The following is a 25,057-nucleotide window of genomic DNA, read 5'->3' as shown; positions in this document are numbered from 1 at the left end:
AGTACTCTTTGTACTGAGACTGACTGAAATAGCATAACACGTTCGTACGTTTCCGTGAAAATGCGATGGTAACCTAAAGATACTTCACTACGTCTGTATTTACTTGAAATTGACAAGCTTCAATCCTTACTTGGCACAATACACCGGCATTTTGAACTATCCATCATTCATTTGAATCGTATTATTATTTATCATCGCGTTACTAACCGAACTGTTAATAGACTGTCAGTCGTCAGTCTGCTGCCCCGGGTGAGGTAATTCCAATCAAGAGAAGAGAGAGGTGGAGCGTGTTTCTTCTGTATGATAATACTATACTGTTACTTATTCTGTGGCGTTGTATATGACTGTGCGATGATCCGCATGGAAGATAATATACCGCCGTATAGGTTGGCTTATAGCCCTAAACTAAATAATCACTTGATCGTAGGTCCACGACCTAAAAGAAGCCGAGGAGCCGGCCGCGTCGCCGCCGAACGACTACTACTACAGCAACTGGAACAACGAGAACAGCCGCAAGGTGACCTTACTGCCGCCCTCCAGCGCCACCAAGGAGAACATCGACAAGGCCAAGGTCATCGTCAGCAGGCTGGTCGCGGTCGGAGGTTTGGTCGCACCCTACTAATAAATACGCCCGCAAATACCCCCATTCTTTCCTCTATACAACTATACATTAACGATTCCAATACACTTTGCTAAGGCTTTCATCATACAGTTTTTAAGAAGTAACAAGAAAATTTGACAAAGTCCATTATTGTATGATATCCACAGGAAACACGCATAACGCTAACTCAAACTAGCAAAGTAACTTCGCCCACCTAAATTACATTTTGCACTGATATCGGAACCGAAACATGTGGTTATACATCCAAGTTATACATCGAATGTCTTACTTGCACAGGCACAAACATAGCCAGCGCCCTCGATGTTGCCATCGACATCGTCCGCAAAGGCGTGAGTAAGCCGGGACTCACGGGTAAGACGGGACCCACGGGTGAAACGGGCGCGACCGGGGAGACGGGGGACACGGGCAACACGGGCGCTGAGGACGCGCACACCGAGCCGCCAGCCACCGAAACAACAGTTGTGGCGGCCACCACGGACCAAAACCAACAAGATGATGAAGGTGAGAAGTTTCACTACGTCTTTTGTCAAGACAATAGTCATAACGTATCGCGGCACTAGAGTTAAACTCACGCACACAACAATAAATCATGTAATGACAGTGAGATTTTGGAATAAGTGTTTTTTTCGTATCGATACTTCGATCGTATCGATGAAGTGAACAGTCAACTGCAAGATGGACCAAAAAATTCCTTCAAGGTTTTTTTTATTTATTTTTTTATCATGCCGATCGTGGATTGTGGCCTTATTGGTGGTATATTAGGTATCCTGGTAGTATTTGGTTTCACATTTTAATGAGAAAGTGAGACGCACTGACTGACGCCACTGACATTGGACAAAGAAATTGGACAGGTGGAATACCACCTTAAGACACATTCACTCATTCATTCAATACTGTTTTTGCAATTAGTACTCTGTGCATCTCTGTGTGTAATCCTTCACCTCAACTCTCCTGGCGATACCTATAACAAATTAAATGTATAAAATCCTAGACACGGATAATGACGACTTAATAGCTAAAATATAAAACGGTGGAAATAATTGTTTTCAGAAAAACAGGAGCTGGAGTCTATCATTGTGTTCCTGACGGACGGCGAACCGACGGTGGGCGAGACCGACCCCAAGCGCATCATCAACCGCGTCTCTGAGAAGAACTCGGGACCGCGCAAGGCCTCAATTTTCTGCCTCGCTTTTGGTGCGTTACTCTACACATCATATCTAGACAAATCGCCATCATACGTGCGCACACACATATGTCACACATAGGCAATATAAACGGAAGAAGTATTGATGAACTGTTTGTCTGTGTGCGCAGGCGAGGACGCAGACCGGTCGTTCCTGCGCAAGCTGTCGCTGCGCAACGAGGGCTTCATGCGGCACATCTACGAGGCGGCCGACGCGGCGCTGCAGCTGCGCGACTTCTACAAGCAGATCTCCTCGCCGCTGCTTGACGACGTCACCTTCATCTACCCGCCCGACCAGGTCTCAACACCGACATAACACTTTGTTTACCAACTCAATTTCAAAACTTCTTTATGAATACAAGCTTTTATTTAATTTCATTTGCCCTATTGTTGTATGGATGTAATCAGATCTTGCAAGCTAAATTAGATCCACTTCCCATTATTCGATTGAGTTGAAACTTAACACAACTACTTCTGTAAGTTGGTTGACAATTGACAATGCAATATTATGGTACCATCGCGCTGATTTGATGATGGGGATCGGAGGTGGCCATTTGAACTTTCTGATAAAACAACGCAACCTCATTGTGTTTGGGTTTGTTAGAATTGTATCCATGAGTATTAGTTGACTGTTGAAAGAAAAGTACAACCCGCGATAAAAGCTTGTATCAAAAATGTTTTTAAATGATACGAGTATGTTGCGATAACCTACCCTTATAAACCGGATAAGGACATTGGAGATGGTGTTATAATTACATATGTGTTGTAAACTTGCAGATCGCAGAGGGTTCGCTGACGAAGCACAAGTTCCGCACGTACTACGCGGGCTCTGAGGTGGTGGTGGCGGGGCGCGTGGCGCCCGGCGCCACCGAGCTGGCGCCGCGTGTCGAGGGCTTCTGCGGCGTCGAGGACGGCTTGGGCAAGGTACCTACTGCCACTTCATACCTTACAACATGTCTCTTTCAACTTTTTATACATGTGTATTAAGTATCTAGTTTTTTGTTCTATATGGGGGCAAAGTTGTTGTTTAACTGCTTGTGCTAATATTGATAGCCGAGCAAGCAAAGTGATTCCAAAAGTGGAATCTTGAGCCTTGCGAGGGTTTCAAGGCACGAGGGTTAAACAGATTTTGCCGAGTGAAACACAAAATTATTCACCACACCAATACGAGGAAAATACTAACTGTAAAAACAAACAAAATCGAATCCAAGTTAACGTTATTAAATATTTATCATTTTGAAATCATAATTTATAAAACTGAATTCTACCAGCCAACACAAGGAAACAGCTCAAATTATTGCATTGAATTATGTTTTTTGCTACTCTTGTGGATAAAATGCGTCTTTCTCATCAGTTTTTGAACAATCAAGAGAGCCTTTATGAGCTGGTGTGGTGAAAATAACATTTTACAGTTATGAATTGACATTGACCCATATACACTGTATCACTGTATGTATACATATATGAACCTAAGACGTATCGATTAACTAATAGCATTAACGTCATAACGTTGAGGAGACCATTTTTAGGGTTTAGTACCTCAAAATGAAGAAAAAACGGACCCTTATCTCACTTTGTTCTGTACGTCCGTCCGTCCGTCTGTCTGTCAAGGCCCTTTATCTCGGGAACGCGTAGAGGTATCGAGTTGAAATTAAAAACGGCCGTTTATACCACAAATAACGTATATTTCGACTCGCAAGGGAATCAAAATGTATAGGGTACTTTCCGTTCCTTAATATTTCTATCGCCAGCGGACGATGTGACAATAATGTTGAATGTTGTTGTTTTTAGTATATTTCCTTTAATTTGTTTTCTCCCGACATAAGTGCCAAAATCCCAAAGATTTGAATTTTTTTCCGGTATTGGGGTCACTCGATCTAGCAACCCTAAGTCCACCTAATGTGGTTGTTGTAACTGGGCTGATGCAAATGGTATTTGAATGTTCTCGTCAGAAACGCTACACGGTGTTCCCCCGGGTGCCGGTGGCGCGCGCCCGCGACCAGTACCTGCCGCTGGAGCGGCTGTGGGTGAGCCTCACCATCCGGCAGCTGCTGGACCGCAAGGACGCCGCCGACGGCCCGCCCGCCGGCGACGACCCCGAGGCCAAGGCCAAGGAGCTGGCGCTCAAGGTACCTCCTGCTATAATACTAACCCGAGGGCCACTAAACTATCCTTGCCGTATGGCATAACACATTGGTTGGAAGCCTTCTCCTAGCTAGATGCTTCATTGGAAACGTGTCAATACGCATTTATAAGACAATTAGTAGGGGAGAGGGGGCAGCATGGTACACTTTTTACATTAATTGTCATAGTTCAAAATATTACCTATTGAAACCAGTTTTAAGCCTGCACAATAACCTACGTTATTACCTATGTAATACTACTTCATTTCCGTATATATAAAGCTAAAGATAATAGTACAAATTAGATTTTTGCAACTCAAGGGATAATGTTCGATACTGCCCCAAGAGTGGGTAGCTTTGAACTTACATGGGGCAGATTTGAAAAATGGGCTGTAACGGCAGTAATATCGAGATATACGCGTTTTTTTATCTGTACTTGGTACAATTTGTCACTAGAAATAATCGTATTAACAGTTTACTCGTATAATTTGCAGTTACAACAAAGATGGGGTAGTTTTGTACATTCATGTTTTTGGAGTGTTCGAAGGTGCCTCAGTGGGGGTACCTTTGAAAAGTATTGAAATCTTACTAAAGCTACCCCCTTGAGGCAGTTTTGCACATACCATTTTTCAAAACTACCCCAATAATGTTTTAACAGCGGATTATATGAGTATTTATTATATTTTGGTTCTCTGTGATTCTCTTTATTTTTATAATTTCTTACCGTTATTATCTTTTAACAAATAAATCAATAAACTGCAATGTTTTAATTATTTATAGAATACTAATTTAAGATTTTGTAATATTGTACCTAAATGCAAAATTCTAATAAATATTATATTAAACATGACAAAACGTAATAAGTACTGAACACTAAGTGGTTCAGTACTTATTACGGAATTTAGGTAAATGCATTATTAACATTTACTAAAATAAGTAAAATATTATTACGGTTATAATGTACATACCTATGCCAGTCAATATGGGGCAGATATGAACATTTCTTATGGCCGGGGTAGTTTTGAACAGACTGCTAATCAAAACTGCCTACTATTTATTTTTCATAACTACCCCAACACCTATTTAAAAAAATAAACGTCGTTTTTTTTGTAGAAACATTGCAAATTTTGTTTATTCATCCTTCGTCACTAATAGATTGTTCTATCTAATAAATTAAGTTTCGCTAACCACTTCCTTCCAATAGGTACAGCCTGAGAAACCTTACAAATGTGCACAAATACCGCTAACGGGTAGCATCGAAAACAAACTAGGCTACTGGTTCGTTCATGTTCTGACAAACTTCAAATATGTCAGGTAACAGTTGTGTGGGTCGATGTTGCAAGCCCAAAATATGGATTTGGATCATTATCAAAGAATATAATACTCACTAGGAGAAGAACGGTAACTCCATACAAAAAAATGTCCCCAACCGTTTATACGTTTATACTAGTGGCGCCGTCTTTGTGTACCAATGGAACTAAAGTTGACAACCGGTTTAGCCTGGCGGGTATTGGTAGGTAGTAATTCTGTTGATAAACATATTTGTTATCTTCATATCACGAAATATATGCAAGATGCAAATATTACCCCTTGTTTGTGGTATTATCAATTGATTTAAATAAAAGGCATGTTTATGTTTATAACATTATATATATTATTTATTAAAAAATGTTTTACATATAAAAATATACACTGAAAACTGGCAACTGGCAACTTAATAAAAAAATAGACATTAATAAAGCGCATTCACAAAGTTTTCAGTACCTTTTATGCAAATAACATTAGGCATGCCTACCTATTACACTTTACACACAGATACACTACACTTTACATACGGCATTTTACACAGATTTCCAACTTGTATTCATACATTTCTTCACGGTTAATTAATACGCTTTCCAGATGCGTTATGACTCGGTTCCTTCTGAACCCACTAAAGTTGTAAATTTCACTCTGGCTGCTTCAACAGCCGTTGCTCCGCATTTAGCACATTTTCTATGTGCATTGCTGTAATCCATGTAGGTACAGACTTACAGTCTTAAGTGGTACGTAGCGGTACACGTTGTATGTATTATTTAAAGAGTTAATAAATAAAATTTTCGTTATGAACTTTAACCACAGCAGTTGGACAGAGTCATTGACAAATATATTTTTTATTATGGTGGGTAGACGTACCTACCCTCCATATATTTTATGAACATTGATAAAGACAGTTGGAAGCAAATATTCATTATAAAACTTAATCGCATGTAATTAAGTTTTAAGCGTTTTAAGTCCCGTTTTATGATTAATATTGTATAAAATTCGTGATAATTTAAATCAGAGTTGGGAGCAATGTTGCTGTAGAAAAATGTTTTTATTTTTATTATACTCGCAACTTTTTCCCGGAGGCCAACGCACACATAGAAGATTAAGGCGCACACATGCGCAATTATTTGGGGACATAACTTTCTTAGGAAGTGAACAGGCCTTGATAATTATCGCATCAAAAATACATTTTTAAACGCATTTGTTCTAAGCTGCCTGCAGTGATAGCTGACCCCCTCTCCCCTATTTATTATTTATTTATTTTTCTTCTTAGGCTAGGTCATTTATAATATGAATATAAAAGTAAAATACAAATTTTCAGTATTATTTTAATTTATTATGTGTTCCGTACTCTACGTCAGAGATGTTCATTGAGAGAGTAACGCGATCGGTGACCGACAGATGCCGCTAGCGTCTTTGTAGTCGCTCCGCCCCACTCCGTGACGTTGTTCCGCTTCCCCTCCCTGCAAACCGTTGCTCGCTTCCCGCGACTCGCCGCCACCATGTCATTGTTTCGTCGACCGTCTGACCGATGATCCGCAAATATTTTTTTTTGCGTATATTTTTGCAGCATGGTGTTTTAACATTTCCGATCCAAAGCTCGGTCGATTAAATAGTGAGATATAGCAGAGATCGCTACTACATATTAGTCTTTTGGCGGTCTCGCGATCGAAGTCATCGAACGGTGCTTTTCGTTTCTACCCACTTTTTCTTGCTAAATTAATTTTCAAATTCCATGCTGCTAAAATCGTTACCGTTAACTCGCATTTTCGAGATCGAAGTAGGAAGTGCGTCAGTAGTTTTCGTTAACAAGTGGTAACGCAGTCGCTCCGCATCGGAGAGGGAACGTGCGGTCATCGTGCCGGCGGCGGCGGGGGCGGCGCCCGGGCGGCGCGGAGGCGGACAGCCTGCGCGCGCCGCTGCCGGGTGCCGCGCTTCGCCGATAAGGAGGTTTGGATTGTCACGAACCATCCGGTGAGCCAGTTTAATGATATTCTAGTTCTATTGGCGTTCAGAAGTTACTTCGACACTAAAGGATGGTTCTCGGGCAGGTCATATTAACCTGGGAGTACCTCGTGTCGTTAGTTGCGACGCGACGGGGGCTCCCCTGCCCCGCCCGGCGCCCGCCCGGGCCCCGGCCCCCGCGCGCCGTCGACTTTCTTCTGCTGTCGTCCAAGGTGACTCCGAGACGCCGCGACGCTGCGGGCCGGAGCCCGAGGTGTCGCGGTGCGGGGTCCGCGGGACGCCCACTCCTGTTGCTGCAGTCGCGATGCGGACGCTTCCAGTCCGCGAGAGCAGTCGCGGTGCGAGCGCTTTCAGTACGCGCCCGGTCCTGTCCCGCGCCCGCTCCTGTTGCTGCAGTCGCGGTGCGGACGCTTCCAGTCCGCGAGAGCAGTCGCGGTGCGGACGCTTCCAGCCCGCGCCCCGCGCCCGCTCCTGTTGCTGCAGTCACGGTGCGGACGCTTCCAGTCCGCGAGAGCAGTCGCGGTGCGGACGCTTCCAGGCCGCGCCCGCTCCTGTTACTGCAGTCGCGGTGCGGACGCTTCCAGTCCGCGAGAGCAGTCGCAGTGCGGACGCTTCCAGGCCACGCCCGCTCCTGTTGCTGCAGACGCGGTGCGGACGCTTCTAGTCCGCGAGAGCAGTCGCGGTGCGGACGCTTCCAGGCCGCGCCCGCTCCTGTTGCTGCAGTCGCGGTGCGGACGCTTCCAGTCCGCGGGACTCCGAGAGACGTCACACGCCCGCTCCTGTGGCTGCGGGCGCTTCTAGTCCGCGGGACTCCGAGAGGCACACGCCCACTCCTGTTGCTGCGGTCGCGGCGCGGGTGGATCGCGGACCTCTCGATCCCGTCCTGGCGCCAAGGTGAAGGCGGACCGCTTCTGCGTCCCGACTGCTCAAATGGAAGGAAGGTAAGTTACGTGGAAGCAGTGGAAACGCGTAGCGACGATCGCTGCGTTGGTTGCCGTCCGTCATGAGCGTCGCTGGTTACCTACGCGCCGGTGGTGGCCACCACGATGGCGCCGCCCGCCACGATGGCACCACCGCCTCGCGCACTGGCGCTTCTCGAGCTGGCCGCCACGATGGCGCCTCTCGCCTCACACCAGTGCCTCCCGAGCCAGGCGGCGGCCGTCTCACGCACCGGTGCCTCCCGAGCTGGCCGCCACGATGGCGCGTCTCGCCTCACGCACCGGCGCCTCCCGAGCCGGCGGCGGCGGCCGCCACGATGGAGCCGCCCGCCTTACGCGACAGCGCCTCTAGAGCGGGCCGCCACGATGGGTCGTCGCCTCACGCACCAGCGCCTCCCGAACCAGTGGCGGCCGCCATGATAGCGCCGCCCGGCCTCACGCAACGGTGCCTCCCGAGCCGGCCGCCACGATGGCGCCTCTAGCTTCACGCACCGGCGCCTCCTGAGCGGCGGCGGTTGCCATGATGGCACTATGGGACATGCGCTCACATCGACGGCCGGACGCAACTGAGGCGCGCGCAGGCGGCGCGCACGTATTTACGCAACGGTTGGAGCGAGATGGAAGACAGGGCGTGCTACTCTCGAAAGCGACATTCTCCGCGGTAGTCCTGAATTGCTGTATTTTCTACTACCCACTTCATGCAACCGGCGATTGTGAGCGGGATAGAAAATATGCCATCGCACTCTAGAGAGGCGCGATTTACGTCAAAGGGTAGATTAGATTCTGCAGTTCTAAGATACCTATCTTTCTGTTTTTCGTAGGTTTAGGAATAGTATATAAGACGACGATACATTTCAATAAATGTTCATTATTTAACTGACTATACCGCGTTTAATATTGCTCCTCCTGCCTGGACCCCCATACCTGGTGACCCGTCGACGCCTAGAAGATGTCTGACAGCGAGGATGGAGCTCAAGACAAGCGAAAAATGGAAAAAGAAAACGTGCAAGAACCAAATACAGCATCGAATGCGCTACATCTGCAGCTGCCGTCATCAAGCTACGATCTCGCCGGAATCTCCATCCAGTCCAAGTTACTACCGTTTTGGCGCGAGCATCCACGTTTATGGATTGCGCAGTTTGAAGCTATCGTCGAACCTCTGAAGACAAGTGATGACCAGAAATTTCGATATGCACTCGGCGTTATGCAAGCAGCTGATATTCAACAAGTTAGCGACATCATTCTTAAGCCGCCATCCACTGGCAAGTACAACGCGCTGAAAACTCGTCTCCTTTCTGTCTACGAAGAATCTGCGTCCAGGCAATTCCAGAAGCTTATCAGCGGTCTCGAGCTAGGGGAACAGAAGCCAACACAGCTTTTAAGACGAATGCGAGAACTAGGCAAGAATATGGTACCAGACGACGGTTTGAAGGTCATGTGGATGAATCAACTCCCAGTACAAGTACGCACAGTTCTTTCTGTCAACAACGAGTCATCACTAGATATTCTCGCCGCCATGGCCGACAAGATGTTATAGCACGCCGAGCCAGTCACCGTTGCTGCAGTCACACAAGCCACAGACTTTCAAGCCCCGCAAAGCAGCCAAAACACATTTTTTGAGAAGTTATCCCAGAAGCTCGACAATTTAACACTCGAAATTGCAGCCCTTCGGTCCGGCGGCCGGCAACGCTATCGCCGTCCCTTCCGCTCTCGCAGCCGTTCCCGTTCGAGATCTATGTCGGCGCATGGAACTTCACGCAATCCAGGTGATCCTGGATGGCTCTGCAGATATCACTTCAGATTCGGAGACAAAGCACGAAGATGTGAATCGCCGTGTAGCAAGAAAACTAGCTCATCGGAAAACTAATGCCTACACCGACTCTGGCGGGCCTCGGTGTACCTTCAGTCAGCAACCGCCTATGTGTCATCGATCGCAACTCTCGAGAACGTTACCTCGTCGACACTGGCGCCGAAATATCTGTACTATCGTCGCATCACAAGAAAAACCAGTTATCAAGCACCTACAAGCTTTACGCCGCAAACGACACGCCGATAAAGACCTATGGAGAGAAAACGATCACTCTCAACTTGGGGCTACGGCGCGACTACCGTTGGACGTTTATCGTGGCTGCCATCAAGACCTCAATCCTCGGAGCTGATTTCCTTCGGCACTACAAGCTGCTACCTGACCTGGATCAAAAGAAGCTCATCGATAAAACCACTAAACTCCAAGTCAACGCGTTAACAGTTCGAAGTACTCAAGAAACCGTCTATTTGATCAGCAGCAATCAAGCCTACTACGAGATTCTCAAGCAGTATCCTAATGTACTACGACCAATGTCTTTGAAAACGCCGGCCAAGCACAACGTGCAACATTTCATCGAGACTACGGGCCCCCCACTCTTCGCCAGGGCACGCCCACTGCCGCCCGACAAATATGCAGCGGCGAAGGCCGAATTCGAACGCTTGATGGAAATGGGCATCTGTCAACCCTCAAACAGCCCCTGGGCAAGTCCACTGCACGTTGTCAAGAAGAAAGATGGTTCTCTACGTGTATGCGGTGACTATAGACGTCTGAACGCCGTAACGCAACCCGATCGCTATCCGTTACCTCGAATTCAAGATTTTACATACCAGTTGCACAATAAGAAGATTTTTTCTAAATTAGACCTGAAGATGGCGTATTTTTGGATACCCATGAACAAAGAAGACGCGCAGAAAACTTCAATAATCACACCGTTCGGGTTGTTCCAGTTTAACTCAATGACGTTCGGGCTCCGTAACTCAAGCCAAACATTCCAACGATTCATGCACGACGTTCTACGAGGCATAGATGGCTGTTTCTGCTACGTCGATGATCTTCTCCTGTCCTCTGAAAATGAAGAAGAACACAAAACACTGCTTCGACAAGTCCTGGAACGCCTAGATAAATACGGCGTAACTCTCAATGTCGACAAATGCGAGTTCGGACGAAGAAAAATCAACTTCCTTGGCTATGAAGTATCACCCGACGGCATCAGTCCCACTCAAGAACGGATCGAAGCAATATCGAATTACCCAAAGCCGAAGACAGTCTGTGAGCTGAGAAGATTTCTAGGCATGTTAAATTTTTACCGTGACTGCCTACCACATCAAGCGGAACTTCAGTTTCAACTCAACAAGTATCTGCACAACTCCAAGAAAAATGACAAGACTCCTATCGAATGGAACACCGAGTCAGATGAAGCTTTCAAGAAATGCCGCCAAAGCATATTGGAAGCAACTACGCTATCATATCCAGTTCACGGCGCTCCTCTATGTATCATGAGTGATGCATCAGACCACAGCGTAGGAGGAGTAGTCCAACAGAAAGTTGATGATGTTTGGAAACCTCTGGCATTTTTCTCGAAGGCACTGCATGAGTCCGACGCAACGCCGCTACAGTGTGTATGATCGCGAACTCCTAGCGATTTACATGGCTGTAAAGCACTTCAGACGACTTATAGAAGGCAATGACGTCATCGTCTACACGGATCACAGACCACTTACGCACGCACTTACGCGAGCACCGAGCAGCAGCGACACTCCGAGACGCGAGCGCCAACTGCACTTCATTAGCCAATTTTGTTCGAGCATCCAGTATATCCCAGGCGACAAAAACAACATCGCTGACGCCTTATCACGAATCGAAGAAATACAATGTCCTTCCGCAATAGATTTTGACAAGTTAGCCACCGACCAGCGCACCGATGAAGAACTAACAAAATTGAAAACTCAAGAAAATCTGAAGTTCACTGAAGTCACGTTACCAGCCATCAATCGACCAATCACGTGTGAGCTCTCAACTGGCACACCGCGACCGTACTTACCTATCGCTTATCGTTATGCGGCCTACAAAGCGCAACACGGTATAAGCCACTCAGGTGTACGCGCAACGAGGAGACTTATGGCATCTAAGTTCTTTTGGCCAGCAATGAACAGAGACGTCGCACTTTGGACTCGAGTATGCATTGGATGTCAACGAGCTAAAATACATCGTCACGTGATTCCACCTATCGGCGAGTTCCCGCCATCTCAACGTTTCGAGCATCTGCATATCGATATCGTGGGACCCCTAAGAATATCAAATGATTATCGATATTGCGTCACAATGATCGACCGCTGCACGAAGTGGCCCGAGGCAATACCAGTACGTGACATAACAGCTGAAGTTGTCGCTAAAGTCTTGTACGAGCACTGGATTACGAGATTTGGATGTCCGCTACGCATCACGTCAGATCAAGGTCGTACCTTTGAGTCAAACCTTTTCAACGCTCTCCTGAAGAAGCTTGGGACTACGAGAATACGTACCACTGCCTACCACCCTCAGGCGAATTCTCAAGTGGAGAGGCTACACCGCACCTTGAAAGCCGCTCTTATGGCAAGGGGCGAAAGTTCAAGATGGTCCGAAGAGCTGCCTACAGTTTTATTTGGATTACGAGCCGCATTACGCAGCGATAACAACCTAAGCCCTGCATTGATGACGTATGGATCTCCACTACGCATGCCAGCTGATTTCTTCGTACCTACAAAGTCGACGATTGAAGATGCAGAGTTTGTACGACGTTTGTCAGAGATAATGTCATCACTTGTTCCTGTAACCCGGACGCACGCAATGGAGACCTTTCGTGCATAAGGACCTTGCGTCGTGCACTCACGTATTCGTGCGTAATGACACCGTGCGACCCCCGCTCACACCACCATATGACGGTCCGTTCGAGGTTCTCAAACGCTACGACAAGTATTTCAAGATACAAATGCCACAACGAACTACTGTCGTCACTATTGAGCGTCTGAAGCCAGCCTACATCTACAATGAAGACGTCACAAGCGACAGCCAGCCTTCTGCATCTAGCCCAGACACTCAGACGTATGTGACGAGATCGGGCAGAGTCACGAAACGTATTCGCTTCGCTTGAGAGGGAGTGCTATGGGACATGCGCTCACATCGACGGCCGGACGCAACTGAGGCGCGCGCAGGCGGCGCGCACGTATTTACGCAACGGTTGGAGCGAGATGGAAGACAGGGCGTGCTACTCTCGAAAGCGACATTCTCCGCGGTAGTCCTGAATTGCTGTATTTTCTACTACCCACTTCATGCAACCGGCGATTGTGAGCGGGATAGAAAATATGCCATCGCACTCTAGAGAGGCGCGATTTACGTCAAAGGGTAGATTAGATTCTGCAGTTCTAAGATACCTATCTTTCTGTTTTTCGTAGGTTTAGGAATAGTATATAAGACGACGATACATTTCAATAAATGTTCATTATTTAACTGACTATACCGCGGTTATTATTGCTCCTCCTGCCTGGACCCCCATAGCACCGACAATCACGTCGATGCTGTCCACCGATGCTGCAACCACGACGATGTCGTCCCTTGCAATGGCGCCCATGTTCTGTTCGCAAGAATACCACCGCGAACTTACCTGCCGCCGATGCTGCCCACCAACCTGCGCTGGGCGCCACAGTATCAGTTTTGTCCTGTCCACGTGGTCCCATTGAGGTACGCAGGCGCCTATAGCTACAGCACGAACAGACCGCTAAGCTCTTGGTTTCGGTTAAGGAATCCTCCGGCGACGGCAGACAAGGTCGTAAGGAGCCTCGTCCTAGCGTGGCTCGACTGCCCGGAGTTGAAAGCGGTAAGATATGTCGATACTCAGAGGAAAATACGTCGTGTTCCTGGGCTTCATAAAGGTGCTGATCGACGTGGGGCCGTGCCGCTTCGAGGTTCCTACGACTTCTCGAGGCCATGGAGTGATCCAACCGAAGAACAGCTAGCGACAAGGCCCTGTGCGACCGCTCAAAACCGAGGTGAAAGGCATCGAAAAGGTCTGCAGACTTCACATAATTATCTCTGCTTGCCCGCGCTCTCCAGCTTAAGTTCCGTCTTACAAAGACGAACTCGTGCGCCAAGCCCCTAATAAACAAAATGGGACAAATAAACCCGCTGCGCCTGAACAAGCTTGAGTTTCCGGTGCTAAGAGAGAGGGGCCAGGAGGACTCCAGCAGTTTCCATCTGTCTGTCTTCGACTTTATCGAAACAGTTTTGTTACGCAAGCGCCAAAATCGATTTTAGACTTGATTTCATTAGTTCGATTTCCTTAAAAGCATGCTACCATACCCCTATACTAGCTCGATATAGGGTGTTTCTTCGGGTAAAGCGAATTAGACTATCACGCTCCTAGACATCACGTGGGACACGCGGCACAACACCCCGATTGATAGTTTTCTTTTTCGCGACATACAGGCCTGCCTTGCTGCCGAGTTTCTCGCAGAAATGAGACTCAATGCCTCCTGTTCAGTCTCAAACTCGCAAACTTTAGTTCATGGAGGAAGGTGACACCTTCGCAGTCCCCAGCAACACGAAGCTGCCGAAAGCCTCGCGCCACTTCCTTCCTCATCTTATGCAAGCAGTCCGTTACAACCTCCAATATTGGTAGACAATGTACGAGGTAAGGCCCTTACAGTGAAGAGTAACCGTTAACGGGCCACATCTGCAGCGCTGACGACAGAAGTGTAAACATACAACCGCACCACTACAGTATACATAAAACGACGGCGACACTACATCCCCTCCGTTACCACGGCTGTCGCAAAAACTGCTGATGCCAGCAGATCGTGTACAGGTCGCGCTGGTTCCTTGCTACTTACTAGGTCGGTACAACCCCCGAGGGCGACGGATTATCAAGAAGTCACTGCGTGCCCGAGTGGCAGCTACGCCCAGAAGCCGCCGAGACTATCTGCGCCTGATAGGCGCCTTGTTGGCCAGCCTCCGATTTCGAGAGCCTTCGCACTGTGTCACGGTATTTCTTAACAGACTCTTTGAACTGCTACCACTTCGCTTCTGGCAGCTGCCGGTGATATGACTTGGTATGGATGTCTCCACCTCCCAGCCTAGTCTGTTACCTGTGACGGCGTGATAAGGAGAGTCTTCACGCAGCTGTGGTAAGCTTGCAATTTACTGGCGGTCCTAGTGAACAAAGCGTCAGACCGCCCTCCCTTAAGAGTCAACGACCTTAAGAATGAGGCGTAGATCCTGTCAGATAGGACGCTCCAACACCGAGCTGGCGGGATCAGAAGTGACGTCCGCTGTGATGTACCTACTGGCGTGACTGGCGCATGCATGCAACATGCCAAGGGCTAACGCTACGTAGCGAACGAAACGCAACTCTCTAGGCCGCCTGTACGCCCACAATGTAGAAATGGTCTTCATGGTGCATCAAAAATAAGATCGACTGCCAGGTACCTCTAATATCCAGTGAAGTAGCGAACTATCTCAGACATATATTTATATTGCCCATGTTAGCTTTCAAAACGAGACTTGTTCATAAGCCTGTAACAAGCGCTGTATGTGAACCACTATCGGACACTATGCCTTCTTCCAACGCCATTAATAGCGAGACCAGCGCCTCCCAAACCACCAGCTTGGGACGCGAGAAATCTACTTGCCCTAATTTGAATAGCCCTACAACGTACCTATATAGAAGAGCTGCCGCATTTTTACTGTTAGCATCAGGCCGCAGGGTCAATGACCTTATAGTCTACTATACTGTAGCCCGGGCAATTACATAGATAACGTTCACGCTATTATTTTGTGTCCGAAATTCGGCTCTAAACCAGATAACGTGTCTTACCGATTGGACTCTTAGAAGCTCAGGAATAAAGTATAGACCCAGTAAGTAGGTAGTCTGGGTACGTCAACTTGTGAGAATTACACAAAATGTTAGGGGACACCGCGCTTTCAGCCACAGTCTCATCCAAGCCGACCTCGCTTAAGATTTCTTTCGATCCACGATGTACTTAATCACTAAATTGGCTGGAAATCTATCCAATTAGCGATATTTTGGCTTAAGTTAATTGGGAACATGACTCTCCTTTAGACCATTCTATCGCCGAGATTCTGCGGATTGGATGCGATTTCGAATGAGAAATCTCTCAAACCAGTTTAACGTCAGATTCTAACCTGGGATTACAATTTAAATTCACAATTTCCTGTAATGCATCATTATAACGAGTCACTAATGATTTCATGGGTTGCAATAAGGCGTATATATTTATTCTTTCTCTGAGTTCTATGACAGTAGGTGTAGCCCTAACGCTTGCGCGCCCGCTGACTCGCCACCAGGAGATAATAAACAGGTCTCAATGAACATCTCTGACGTAGAGTACGGAACACATAATATAAAAATTTTACCTTCCAATAAAATTGATATTATGTTTCCTTCTACGTCAGAGATGTGAGTAATGCCTTCCTGGCAGGCTACTAGGCTACTTTTATGCCGACGGTACTTCTCCTCAACAATGACATGGTGGCGGCGAGTCGCGGGAAGCGAGCAACGGTTTGCAGGGAGGGGAAGCGGAACAACATCACGGCGTGGGGCGATCGCGTTACTCTCTCAATGAACATCTCTGACGTAGAAGGAAACATAATATCAATTTTATTGGAAGGTAAAATTTTTATATTTAGACGGTGTCGACGCAAGATGTGTCTTCACCGTGTCGTAACGGCGACCGAAATGGTTTATGAGTAACTTGATAAATGATAACATAATAAAAAATAAAATAAAATACAAAATTAACTTAGCCTATGAATGACCCGTTACATAAGGAACTGGCGCATGCAGACAAAACCAGTGTCTCATTAGGGGGCTGTCCCACGTTTCTGAAACAATGCCCAGAATTCTATTGGATAGGTATATCTGGTCCGTATCCTGCTCAAGGTTGAAACACACCTCTTTCGCTTCTATCCAGCTATTCCGGCATCGGCAAACATCCCCGAGGCGACCCCATTAGAACCCTGTAAGCATTGTTATATTGCACGCATAGAGCGTAGTAAGCCTTTTGCGTGTATATAGAATATAATAGTTTTTTATTCGTAAACACACAGACAATAGACATACATAAAAATAACATAGTGAAAATAAAGTGTCAGTAAGTTATTATTTGTGTATATGTTTACTTTTGATTTTAGTACGAGCTGGTGACCCCGCTGACCTCTCTCGTCGTAGTGAAGCCGAACGCCACCAACGCCGTCGACACTCAGTCAGTAGATGAACCCAGTGAGTACTCTGTTCGCACTCTATTTAAAAGGTACTATCAACACTTTGAAAATTAGTATGCATAACGAATGTAAAGCAAGATTTTATTTTGTCTTCGCCTTGTTGCGGAGTTCAGTGGTACTAACTTATTTTACTGGCGAGGAGGCTAGTAAGCCCAGATGCATATAGGTACATATTATATTATCGTATAGTCGTATAGTCAGAGCATATTCTGAGGTTTGTACAAAAATAATATTTTGATTCATTCAATTATTTTTCTTCTTAAGTTAGGTTGTTTATAACATGAATATAAAAGTAAAATACAAAAGCACATAAAAAACCAAAAAAATACATATAAACACATTATAAAAAACTAGGGATGTACCGACTAGTCGGGAAAGCCGACTATCCGGACACATTTATAGTCGGCGATTAGTCGGCGACTAGTCGGCAAAAATGGCCGATTAGTCGGCACTTCATTAGTGAAAGAATACCTTATGTTTTATGTTTATTTTACTAAAATACCTATTCAGGATGCATACGAAACCTTTTGTTCATGTAAATAATTGACCGTTTGATGGTTATCGTATGTTGGTGGGCTGGTGTTTTCCTCTACAGGTCGATCTCAACTGATTCTCGTGTAATTTCATGAGCAATTCGATTTTTTTTAATTATTAATTTGTTTTTGTTTTTTTTTTTTAATGGTAGAGCCATGACTGGCCATGAGGAACTATTCATGTTATTGCAAAATTTAGAGACTTAACGTGCCCTACGTTGCTCGTAAAGACGCTGACCACAGGGGATAGGTCTTAACTGGCAACTACGTACGGGAAATAGAGCCTTGAAAATACCTCCTACAAGCTGTACTGACGGTCTGCTCAGGATCGTAAAATAAAAGAACTAAAGACAGAAATTGAACGAGGATTTTTGTGATAGGTCTTTGAACCTGTAGAGAACACCTTTTAGCCAAGCTAATATGATGAATAGCGCAACCAAAGGAGCAAAACAATTGTTTTTCACATGAACTTATACGAAACTAATGATCTGGCCGACTAGTCGGCCGACTAAGCGGCCATTCGAGCGCCGATTAGTCGGCTAGTCGGCTAGTCGGCCAAATCAATAGTCGGTACATCACTATAAAAAACCTAACCTAGGGTGCCGCCGGCAGCGGGGCAGGGCCCAAGCTGCCGGTGGTCAGGGCCGCAGAGTGAGGAATCGACGTACTATACGCACCGTGTCCAAAATTACTACCTTCTGCATCTGACCCTTGATCCAACCACCCAGCGAGAGTCTCTCTAGGTGTTGGTCGAGACTATTCGCTATGAGACCGTTCGCTGACACGACTATAGGAACAATGATCGTCGAGTCAACATCCCACATGGCGGTTATCTCGTGAGCCAAGTACAGTACTTGCTGGACTTGTCCTTCTCGGCTTTCACGAGATTCTCATCATGGGGGATGGTGACGTCGACGAGCACGGCCCGGCGCTGCGATCGATCTATCAGCACGATGTCAGGCTTATTGGCTACAATAGTCCTGTCAGTGATGATAGATCGATCGCACTAGAGCGTGGCACGACCATTTTCGAGAACTGGCGCAGGTGAGTACTTGTAGTACGGCACTTCGCGGTCCACAAGGCCGTATAGGAGGGCAAGCTGCTGGTGAATAATTCTGGCTACGAGATTATGTCTGTGCAAGTACTCGCCGTTAGCAAGATGAGAACAACCGGAGATAATATGCCTAAGTGACTCTCCGGGACGGCGGCATGCCCGACAAATGTCGACCGCACCGTCCTTCAGGATATATCTCCGGTAGTTATTCGTCATGATAACTTCGTCCGCAATTGCACAGGCAAAACCCTCGGTTTCTCCGAAGAGGTCCCCGAATCGCAGCCAGTTCACCGACGCGGGTAGGTCTACATCGGGTCCCATGAGGGCCTTGTAGAACCGCCCGTGTAGCTGCTTATCTTTCCATACCGCCTTGCGGTCCTCGGTGCTTAGTACTACAGGTTTGCGCCAGTTCTCGTTCGCCAAGGAGAGCGGCGTGAGGCCCCTGTCAGCTGCCACCACATCACGATGCATCCCACACTCGTTGTTGAGGAAATAATTTCTGAGATTGTACACCTCACGGTTGTGGGGATTTTTGGCGTTATGAAGCCGCGACCTCCACATTTCTGTGGGATATACAATCTCATAACAGACGAGCGTGGGTGCAGCATACGGTGTGTGGTGAGCAGCTGTCGGACCCTCCGATCCAGGGCATCCAGCTCGGTCTGAGTCCACCTTAGTATGCCAAAGGAGTATGTGAGTAGAGGCATTACCCAGGCGTTGAAGGCGCGCACTTTGTTGCCTCCTCCAAAGACTGTTAAGTACTTTTGTGAGCCGACTGAAAAAGCGCTCCTTCACCGACCGTCTAATACCTTCTTCCTCAATCCCAACGACTGTGACATACCAAGGTATTTATAGGTTTCTGATTCATAGATGGATCTGAAAGACATTGTCGCAGAAAGTTGTAAATTTGTTGAATTAACAACTTTCCCCCGCTGTACATGCATAACCGCACATTTATCGACACCAAACTCCATGTTGATGGCATTACTGAAGACTTCGGTGGTTTTCAGTAGCTCCAGCAAGTCTTGGCTATTTGGTGCAAATATTTTGATTATTATTAATCTAGTTGATTTTTTTATGGAAATATTCTGCAATAACAAAATTAAATACAAGAAATACCAATGGTACAAAGTGAAAAAAAAACGATAGTCCTTTGTCAAATCATTTCGTTATGTCTGGACGAACTCCACTACATCGGGGCTACTAGAAAATAAGTACGGGTGGTATTCCATCTGTCCAATATCTTGGTACAATGTGTAGGTATTTGCGACTCGCCTTTTGCTTAGTGAGAGAGTGAGACGCAATGCACCTAAGGAAAGATCAATTTCGGATGCGGCGTCCTTTTATATTTATGCTCTAACTCTGCAATATGTTACAAATAATTGTAACAAAATACAGATGAATTAGAATGTATTGTTGTTGTTCCAGATCGGCCGAACTACGGTGGGCGTGAGTATAAGTAGTAATAGTTACATATTAGTGATATGTTGCGTGCGGTAGGTGCGTGGTGTCGGGCGGTGGTTGTGACGTGACGTGGGGCTTGTTTCAGCCGTGGCCGCGCACAGCTACGCGAGCTACCCCTCCTCGCTGCTGGTGGGGCATGCGGGCCAGTCTCTCCACAGCCGTGAGTATCATTACCCTAACATCGCATATAAGCATTGATCCGCTCTTGTAAACATCATATTAATTTACCAGTGGCATCTTGATCGTAAACTAGGTATACTGGAGGCCGTTTTGTTAACAGAACGAGCTGTATAATACAAAAGTGGAACATTAGTTGCTATTTCACTTTACTATAATATCTTCGGATACTACGATTCTTGCTGTTCTGTACCATTACTGAAATAGGCCTTGGGTGTATCATCATTCATCAGCACAGACTATGAATTGAACTAGATGTAGCAAGCACCTCAAACTAATTAATTTAAATGATGAATGACGTCATTAGGGCTTCTACATTTTAGATTACACATCGGTCATTGCACATAGAACCCATCCAACAAAAATGCGTCTAGGCGGTGTTTAGTGCATTGTATACACAGAAAATGGCTTTCCGAAGTTCCTGCGTCTAGTTAAATATATGCTCTGTGATCATTGGGTTGTGTCGGCGTTTGTCTTGCGTAAACATGGAAATAACGGCTAGTCTATGCCATTCGGATATTGAACCATTTTTCGTTCAACAATTCAAAATTTTGTAATTGTTTTTTACTAACATTTTTAAAATATTCGAATGGGATAGATATGCTATACAAATATCGTATGTGTGTACATGATTCATTATAACTAACTTGTTTTTCATTAATTACATTTAGTGCATGCAATACTGTCATGTGTTGAAATATCTACAGGTGTCAAATGATTGCAACACAAAACACAAACACAATTATAAAAGGTTCAAATATAAAAACATTTAACACGCTCAAGAGTTAAAGTATCATTAGTAAAATAATGTGAGCTGCTGCAGACTTGTTAGCGACTGGAGAACGTCATGTACCTAATTGCTTTCTTAGAATTAATTCCTTGGATACTTACATTATGCAAAGATAATGTATCCTCCCAGTTTACCGAACAAGAAGTATAAGCGCATTTCTACTAATATTTTTGTATAGTTTGACCTAAAACAGCTTAAGACAAATTTCGAGCCAACTTTGGTCAATGCGCAGATTTGTGGCGGGACGCGATGGCAAAAGCGCTTTGTCTCTTTATGTTCCTGAGATTGGCCAGAGTTGGCCCAACGCGTATCGGGCTTGGTGAAAACATGCCGGACACCGTCCAGCTGAGGTGGAATGTGTGTGAAGCGTGATGTGCCTAACTGTGCTTACTGGCCGCTTGTTTTGTTATAAAGAGGCTTTCTTTGGCGCGCCTCTGCCTGTCGCGGACGATGTAGAATCCGCCGACTATGCGGTTGACGGCGCGGAGGACGACGGTCTCGGCGATGAACATCGAGGTTTGTTCAAAACACTGATCTCTATTACCTAATAAGGATATCTTTGTTGGACTAGGTAAAAACTGTGATGCGTAAGTAGGTAGTACAAAATATGGACGGCGTCATACGTTTGTTTAGCCAACTGTATTGATTGGCAATTGTCACCAAGCGCTAAAATTCTCATCAAGTTCAGCTGTCTAAATTGCGCATCAATATTTTGAACTACTTTACGCGCCTAAGTATCTTTCTTATAACAATTGAAAGTTGCCAAAGTTTTATCAGATAACAATTAGGTTAGCAGTAGTCTTAATAGAAATCAGACATAACTGCAAATAACGTTTACAGTACATATGGTAGTATTTTCCCGCACTAGTGCGTAAAATAGCACTTTTCGTGCGTATGTCAAAAGTTTAAAGGGCCATATGTACTGTAAAACGTACGATACACGTGCGAATAGGTAATTCGCAACTCGTGTCGATTTAAAACACTCCCTTCGGTCGTGTTTTAATTTATCGCCACTCGTTTCGAATTTCCTCTATTCCGCACTTGTATCGTGTATAAATAACTATTCTGACATTGAGTTAGTTAACTTTGATTGCTATAATTTTTTATTAATTTTTAATTATCGGAGTCCAACAAAAATACCCGGCATATAGGTATTTATCTACCCGAGTAATAAATACTGTAACTATTGGAAAGTTCACCAATATACATATATAGTTTACACGTCACGTTTCTTATGGTACATACATACATTATTGATATGTAAGAAAGCGCTATCTTAAAATGCTTATTCCCTCTTAAACAAATCAACCCAATGACTTAAGATATACTCGTAGTTTGAGATGTCGTTAAACAAGTAGGTACTGTACAACTTGTACAAGTGTGCAGTAAACCAGAAAACGTATACCTTATCGACAGCATGTTACTTGACAAGCAGCACGTTAATGAAACCCTTCATCCTATCCACATTCATTTATTTTATTATTCATTCCCTTGCATTCCATTTATTTTAATATGAAACGAAAATAGTGTGAATTGTTAGGTACCCAGTTTACCTATTAACTCAGTCCCTGGCTCTTCCAACAGTTCCAACCCTCACCACTAAACTATGGTTATTGTATTTACCGGGGATTTTTCTGTTTATTTTATCGTCATTGCGTATTAGTGAACATCGTACATTACGTCGGCCTTCGTTATTATCTCTAGGTGTTAGAATAGTTATTTGTTTTTCAAGGGGGCAAAGTTGTTGTTTAACCTCTCGTGCTATAAATATTGATATCCGAGCAAGCGAAAAATTCTAAAATAGAATAAGTACTGAGTAATTCAAAGAAGTTTGACGTTTAAAATTACACTTGGCCAGTGTCATCATCTTCCTCGCGTTGTCCCGGCATTTTGGCACGGTTCATGGGAGCCTGGGGTCCGCTTGAAAACTAATTCCAAGAATTGGCGAAAGCACTAGTTTTTACGAAAGCGACTGCCATCTGACCTTCCAGCCCAGAGGGTCAACTGAGCCTTATTGGGGATTCAAACTTCTATGAAATTATGACGTAGCACAAATAACACTTGCCCTGAGTGTGCTATCAAAATCGTTGCAGACTTATCTTGGTCTAACTCTTAGTTCTTACTTAAAAAGGATTTAACTTCTTAACCACTGTAATGATTTATTGACATAACGCTTCCGGAAATCAATTTTCGGCTTATTTTTTGGAATATAATCTAAAAACTGTCGTCCATACAGATAGCGTTTTATCCGAAATGGTTTTCGATTGAGCTTACTTTACAAATTTTGAAATGTTGTCAATTATGACTACATTTTTTTGACGTGGAAGGCTAGAGTTAGACCAAGAAAAGTCTGCGATTTTGATAGCCCACGCAGTGCAGGTGTTATTTTAAACGTCTAACTTCTATGAAATTAAGACGGAACATTCTAACACTGGAACTGCGTGTGCTGTCAAAATTGGTCTAACTCTAGTGTTGGTTTCATTTATGGAAGGTAGAGGTAAGGGAAACTATTTTATGTGAGAATATTTGCAAAAGTGTCCAGCTGTCAGCTATAAATAACAGTTTCAAATCTAATTCCAGTTCCAATAGCTAAGAACGTAAGCGTTATTGACGAAGTGAAGTGCACTGTCAATGATTTTAAATTTTTTATCGTATTGTATGTATTGTGGCGCCACCTATTTAAGGTTTTTTGGCGAACACTTTTTCATACATGGAGATTGTTTTCCTTACTTCCCATAGTTTCGTTCATTAACCCATTAATTAGGCAATAGGTTCATTCATGATACAATTTCCCTTAACTGGTTTATAACTTTTTTGCGGTATCGTTATTGGCCCTAAGAAGATGGTCATAACTATATCTGTTGTTTGCTCGCGTTCTCATTTCATGCATTGAGTGAAGACTACACAATTGCATTGTAGATACGACTGCCTGTCTATGTCTAGCATGTGCATACAGCTTAAAAAGTTTGTAAGCATGATTTGGAATCTACTAAAATAAGTAAGAAACTATTCAAAGCATGAAAAATGTTTTAATAATTAAAAATAACAATAAGCCACTCTAGTAAATCGCACGCTCCGTTTTCTTGTACCCTGACAATAGTAATTGGTAAATGTGTAACTTTCAGGAACGTCACCATTGATGGCATATAGTGGCTATAGTTATTCCCGCCGTCGGTTCCACCAGGGTTATTCAGGTTTATCCTCATCAGGTAGGCTTGCCAAAGATATTTAAGAGACAAGCTCATGTGGCATAGTCTTTTTTCACGTTGTACTTGTACTTACTTCCATACATATGTAACTATAGGGCATTATTATATATTTAACGAGTGTAAGACAAGTACAGTGCACAGCTCATTCTACATGAGCCGTGTACAGTCGGACAAAATGCCAAAAATATGTACCTGCGCACAACCTCAATGTATGGGCATGGGCAATAAGGTCGTGTACGCACACATTTTTTGGCACTTTCTCCGTGTCGATATTTGAGTAAATTGCAAAAAAGTGCACTTTCCACATCATGAAATGTCTTCAACATTAAAATATCTGTGAAAATAAAAATTGCACATACAATCATTTCAAACAGTTACATAATAGTGTCAGTTAAATGCTAACAGGAATTTTGCACTTTTACAGTAAATTATTACTTTAAATATGCATTTTAATAAATTAACGAAAATCTTGTATTATTTCTCCCATATAAAATGCATATATTATGTCCTCGCATTACCCCACTGCAAATAAATTCAAATTGAGTGTAAGTTGGCTTAGCGCGTAAAAGAAGATATAACTCCCTAGCTATAACCCTTTTGTTTTTCACA

At 44.8% G+C, this 25,057-nt stretch overlaps 1 protein-coding gene across 7 annotated transcripts in view; it reads left to right on the top strand.

Moving 5' to 3' along the window:
* The window catches only part of LOC134805077 (inter alpha-trypsin inhibitor, heavy chain 4-like), a 41,976-nt gene that overhangs the window by 10,904 nt on the left and 6,015 nt on the right, over positions 1-25,057 (top strand). For 3 of the 7 annotated variants that reach the window (XM_063778365.1, XM_063778362.1, XM_063778364.1), the window contains exons 9-18: positions 428-602; positions 899-1,123; positions 1,673-1,816; positions 1,937-2,103; positions 2,583-2,729; positions 3,758-3,934; positions 17,132-17,219; positions 20,237-20,257; positions 20,358-20,432; positions 21,654-21,755. In XM_063778365.1, coding sequence (XP_063634435.1) covers positions 428-602; positions 899-1,123; positions 1,673-1,816; positions 1,937-2,103; positions 2,583-2,729; positions 3,758-3,934; positions 17,132-17,219; positions 20,237-20,257; positions 20,358-20,432; positions 21,654-21,755 — 1,321 coding nt within the window. Of the gene's footprint in view, positions 1-427; positions 603-898; positions 1,124-1,672; positions 1,817-1,936; positions 2,104-2,582; positions 2,730-3,757; positions 3,935-17,131; positions 17,220-20,236; positions 20,258-20,357; positions 20,433-21,653; positions 21,756-24,364; positions 24,449-25,057 lie in introns of all 7 variants that reach the window. The other 4 variants (XM_063778369.1, XM_063778368.1, XM_063778366.1 and 1 more) reach the window with 3 other exon arrangements.

The sequence above is a fragment of the Cydia splendana genome, chromosome Z, assembly GCF_910591565.1.
Source record: "Cydia splendana chromosome Z, ilCydSple1.2, whole genome shotgun sequence".
Taxonomy (NCBI): domain Eukaryota; kingdom Metazoa; phylum Arthropoda; class Insecta; order Lepidoptera; family Tortricidae; genus Cydia; species Cydia splendana.
The sequence above is the reverse complement of the archived record's forward strand: the minus strand, read 5'-3'. Positions and strand labels throughout refer to the sequence as shown.